The following is a 5,627-nucleotide window of genomic DNA, read 5'->3' as shown; positions in this document are numbered from 1 at the left end:
CACAATTTCATCTTCTCAAATATACAATTTAAAAATCCGAAAGACTCCCGTTACATTTATTACAAAACAATTGTAAATGAAAAAAAATAATCCTAAAAACAAGTGTTGTCTTCTCAAATGATGCTCAAAAATTCCGCTGCACAAGTCCAATTCCTCGCAAAAAACTTCAATCTCACACATAAGAAAGCAAATGTCAGCAAAGATAAAAATTAGAGGGAAACAAAAAGGGTAAAAATAGAAAACTTACGCTAATAAGAGACATCACTTACTCGACTATTTGTCAGTGATCCTTTGGTCGGTCACAATTCCTGCTGTCGTGGTTCGCCATCTGCCCACTAGCCTTGCATCTTCTTAGTGGTTTCTTATTGACTTCCCCCGCTCTTTCTCTTTGTGAAATCATTCTTTTTCCCGAGCCTTTGTTTTTGCATTGTCTTGGAGGCAAAATTGTAATTTCGCTAGGCACACTTGTACCTAAGAGCATTCCAATTTCCGCATTTTTGTCCCTTTTCTTTCCAATACTACTATTACCACCATCATCAGCGACACTACTTGTTGTTTCTGCAAGTACCCTTTCCTTGAACCTGCGTAAAATGGTTAGTAACTCATCACAATTAACAGGACTCTGTTCAACTAGTGACACACAAGTGAACATTTCTGACCACAATTCAGTCAGTCTGTTCTTTTGTGCATCGACTGATCTGCAATCAGCAAGCAACTGCCCATCAGAATTGAAGATTGGCTGGCAGGTTGCTAGTTTGCTCCACCTATTAAGTAGGTATTCACTTGGAATTTTCTCAAAACCATAATCTTTAAGGACACAGAGAATATGTCGACAGAGTATTCCATGTCGTTCAAATTTCTTGTAATTGCATACTAGTTTCACTTCAGCTGTCTTATAACACACCTTATAGTCTTTCTTTCTCTCACGATCCTTGACGTCTATGTAGAGAATTGCATGATTCTTATGTTTTTCTTTGTCCCCAATGGCATATGTAAAGCATGCTGCTTTTGTTTCCACTTTGAACTCCTCGAAAATTCTCGGAGTGTAGGTTTCTGCTGCATGCTTTTCTAGGTCTAGAGGAGTAACCAAGTCAGGAAACAAGTACTTAGATTGTGCAATCAGTTTTGATTGAGCCCATCGTTGTGTATCCATTGCACTCTCAAAGCGCATCCAAAATTCAACAAGGGTCAAATTTGGATTAGTGAAATTGCTAAAAAAATGATTTTCTGACTCGGACCTCGAGGTGGTTCTCATCAAACCTCCTAAGAACAAGTCACGAAAGTAAGCTGGAATCCAAAATTGTCTAATGCCATACTTTTCCAGAAGCCACTCATTATCTCTTTCAAAAACTCAGTTTCTCTACATATCACAGGCCCTACCTTCTCTGGCAACTTCTTCAATGTGTGCCACATGCAATATCTATGTTGCACTTTATCTTTAAAGACTTTCTAAAGTCCTCCTTCTATCCCCAAATCTTCGTCAGTTATTATACACACAGGATAACGACCCCCCATAGCTTCTAGGAATCTCGTAAATAACCAAGCAAATGACTCCTTGCTCTCATTAATAAGAAGCCCAGCCCCAAAGGTCACACATCTCTTATGATGATCCACCCCCGTGAAAGGGGCGAATATCATTCTATACTTATTTTTCCTAAAGGTAGTGTCAAAGGATGTCATGTCCCCAAATAGCAAATAATTTTTTATGCTAATAGGGTCAGCCCAGAAAACATGTGACAATCTACCTTTCTCATCTACCTCAAAGTCAAAGTAAAAGGATGGACACATTCTTTTTATTTTCATAAAATGCTCAATAAGCATTTGAGCATCCCCTTCTGACAAGAACTTTTGATATCCCTTGAAAAGTTTTTAAAGTCTTCCAATGAAGCACCCACATTCTGATAACCTCGACATACTCCTTAAACATCCTATAGGTCATAACTGGACCTTTGTTAACCTTTGGGTTGTCAACTATCATTTTTTTATGAACTATATTCAATTCTCTCGTTTGCGTCAGATGTACCATTGTTAATGGTGTAGCTGGCATATGATTATGCCCTTCAACAAAACCATAAATTTGGTATTTACCGTTAGCAATTCGTTTAAAGTTAATCCTAGCAAGCCAACCTACCCTAGTCCTTTGCCTACGGTGTTTTTTGCCTTTGGCTTCACATTCTCCAGCCTTATTACACAAACAAGTTTTATGTGTAGTGACACCCTGTTTATTCTTTTGTGAGCCTTTTCTAGTCACAAACCCACATTCTTTTCCATATGCTTCATAAAAGGCAATACCGAGTTCAAGTGTATCAAAGACCATACCAATAACAGGCTTGAGATGGGTAGGACAACCAAAAATTCGATTCATGTTGCTTGAACCGGACGCCTCCTCCTCCTCTGCATCCTCTATTACCTCTGCCTCCTCTATTACCTCTGCCTCGTCTACTACGTCATCTGCAAATGTGATGAAATTAAAGTACAATTCGGATTTAGATTTACTGGATAACTCAAGTATACAACAGCACAGTTATATAGAACAGTATCTGATCATTCAACAGTTCAACAGAATTGTACCTTATACGATTTCAGGAACATCAATGTTAAGGGCAGATATTTCTGATATGGATTGAGATGCACTAACTTCAACCATCTGTCCTTCATTTGTAATGTCATTTGTAATGACATTAGAAGAACTACGCGACCCTATTGAACTAAGAATGTCATTGCTGCAATAACAACCACTTAAAATTAAATAACTAACACTAAAATCATATCCGGGAATTATTACTAAAATTAAATTTAGAAATTTTGATGCACATAGCAATAATTTGATGCACGTAGCTAATAGTTTGACGATTGTAAAACCTGTCTAATTAAAATTAATCGATTAATTGAAAAATTACAAATAGATGAAACTATAAACCCTAATTTGACGCACATAGCAACAATTTGATGCACGTAGCTAATAATTTGACGATTGTAAAACCTATCTAATTCATAAAACTGGGCCAACAATATCACGATCTCAACCAATTTAAGCAATTTCTCAATTTACCGAACCCTAATTTCTCAAATTACCAAACCCTAATTGCTCAAATTCAACAATTTTAATCGATTAATTGAAAAATTACAAACAGATCAAACTATAAACCCTAATTTGACGCACATAGCAACAATTTGATGCACGTAGCTAATAATTTGACGATTGTAAAACCTGTCTAATTCATAAAACTGAGCCAACAATATCACGATTTCAACCAATTTAAACAATTTCTCAATTTACCGAACCCTAATTTTTCAAATTCAACAAATTAATCAAAGAATTTGAAATATTACCTTGAATAAAAAGGTTCCATTCATGAAGGACGCCTCGAATAGGTAGATCGTTGAAGAGATTGATGGATCAGTAGTTGAGGATCAATGGCGCGCATAAAATAGCGTTGTGAAGATGGTGATATTCGAGGAGAGAGAAAGAATGATGAGAGGGAAACGAAAATTGGAAAATGACGGAGTTGTTTAGGGGTAGGTGATTGATTTGTGCACGCGTCAAATTATTCTATTAGATTAAGATGGTTCTCACGGTTCTCATTATATGGGTGGTTCTCACCGGATCCCGACCCTATATATATATATATATATATATATATATATATATATATATATATATATATATATATATATATATATATATATATAGAGGCAAGATCCGGTGAGTCCACCTATATTTTTGAGTCCCGTGAGTCCACTTATGTATCACACGCTATACACAAAAATATCACCATTCTTTGTCACATGAATCAATATGAGACAGTTAGGAAATTGGTCACATAATCGATAGTAAATAAACAGTTAAACACAAGAAGGAATACCTGGCATAGAACCTTAATCACCGTCAGAATTTAAAATGCAAACTTACAGGAAATGATGACCCAACGAGCACCCAACGTACTTATTTGACAAAACTAGTCAAAAACCAATATTGGGCCAGAATCTCGTATTTTCTTAAATTGCTTAAAATTTACACCATCTGCTACGTGGCTAGAATAATCGGATCATAGGAGCGGACAAGATATGGGAAGGTCGTAGCAAACTTACTTTGCAGGCTAACTATCATAAAAACACCTCAAAATACTAAAACGACGTCTTAGGGTGAGATTTTATTGCACCTAAAACCACAAAAAACCTCTCCTAACTGTCTTAAGTCACATGAATCAATATGAGATGACTTATTTGTCACATAATCGATAGTAAATAACCAGTCATTTTGCATTATTCAATGCTATCAATTCCACAGTAACCAGTCATTTTGCAACTATTCAAGAATCGAGAAGTAGTTTGGCATATTTTAGGTTCAGTGGTGTGATATTGTATAGTATAACCCGTGATATTGTTTAGTACAACCAGTGATATTGTTTATTGTAAGGTGTGATATTGTTTTGTATAACTCGTGATACTCTTTTACTGGACTCACATACTCAGATACAATATCACAGGTTATACTAAACAATATCACAACTTTTTTTTACAAAAAAAAAAAAATAAAAAAAAAAAAAAAATTTTTTTTTTTTTTTTGTAAAAAAAAAAATTTTTTTTTTTAAAAAAAAAAAACGTGATATTTTTGTGTAGAGCGTGTGATACATAAGTGGACTCACGAGACTCAAAAAGATAAGGTGGACTCATGTGATCCTAATTTATATATATATATATATATATATATATATATATATATATATATATATATATATATATATATATATATATATATATATATATAATTTGTAATTTGAAGGTAAAAAACTACTAATCATTCATTAGATTCACTTAATTAAATATTTTTTTCTGTTTAATTGAAGTTTCAGTTTACATTAGTCTATTTTAAGCAAATTATTGAAGGTCAAAAAAAGGGTATTTACATTTCTAGTGGATAATATATTATTTCGAGTGGATAAAAACATTTACTATTTTTGTTTCCTTATTTTATTTCTTTCAAAAATGGAATTATATAATTTGCAATTATGAGTTATTATTTAATTTTTTTGTATATTATAAAAAGGGTAAATATAAATATTTAATTTAGTTTGACATAGGAGTCTCCATATCAATATCGTTCAAATTTTGTTAGTATTCTCGGTTGATATTATAGAAAAATAGAAATATTATTGTTGTACAAATAATATTTAATGTTCAATCAGATTGGAAATCGACAATGCGGAATTCAGGAAATTATATAATATATATAAGTCATAAAATATATGTATGTCATAAAGCCAATGTATTATGTAATTGAACACGTTTTCAATTAATCTAAACAATGAACAATTCTCTCATCTATTAATCATTAATTAATTCATATAAAGTTAGTGGTCCTTGAAATCAGGAAGTAAAAAACTGCAATTGACTCTTTGACTTTCAACCACAGGCTGTGATTGTTGCTTTAATAAATAAGATTACCAATTTCAATTTTTTATGGAATGAAAAAATAAATTTCTCGTGACACTTTTGATAAGGGGCTTAATTTCAACTTTTTTTTAGGCAAGTTAGGGACTTAATCACTCTGGTTTTAAACTTAAGGGATTGAATCCCGGGATTAGTAAAAGGGCTAGACTACCACTTACGTGAAAGCATAAAAA

At 33.3% G+C, this 5,627-nt stretch overlaps 1 protein-coding gene across 1 annotated transcript; it reads right to left on the bottom strand.

Moving 5' to 3' along the window:
- Window positions 1-280: 280 nt before the first annotated feature.
- LOC141618166 (protein FAR-RED ELONGATED HYPOCOTYL 3-like) lies at window positions 281-1,153 on the bottom strand. Its single transcript, XM_074435272.1, has one exon. The coding sequence runs from the start codon at window positions 1,151-1,153 to the stop codon at window positions 281-283; it is 873 nt and encodes a 290-aa protein (XP_074291373.1).
- Between the last annotated feature and the right edge of the window lie 4,474 nt (window positions 1,154-5,627).

Source organism: Silene latifolia, chromosome X, assembly GCF_048544455.1.
Source record: "Silene latifolia isolate original U9 population chromosome X, ASM4854445v1, whole genome shotgun sequence".
In the NCBI taxonomy this organism is placed as follows: domain Eukaryota; kingdom Viridiplantae; phylum Streptophyta; class Magnoliopsida; order Caryophyllales; family Caryophyllaceae; genus Silene; species Silene latifolia.
Note: the sequence above shows the minus strand (reverse complement) of the source record. Positions and strands in the feature narration are given on the sequence as shown.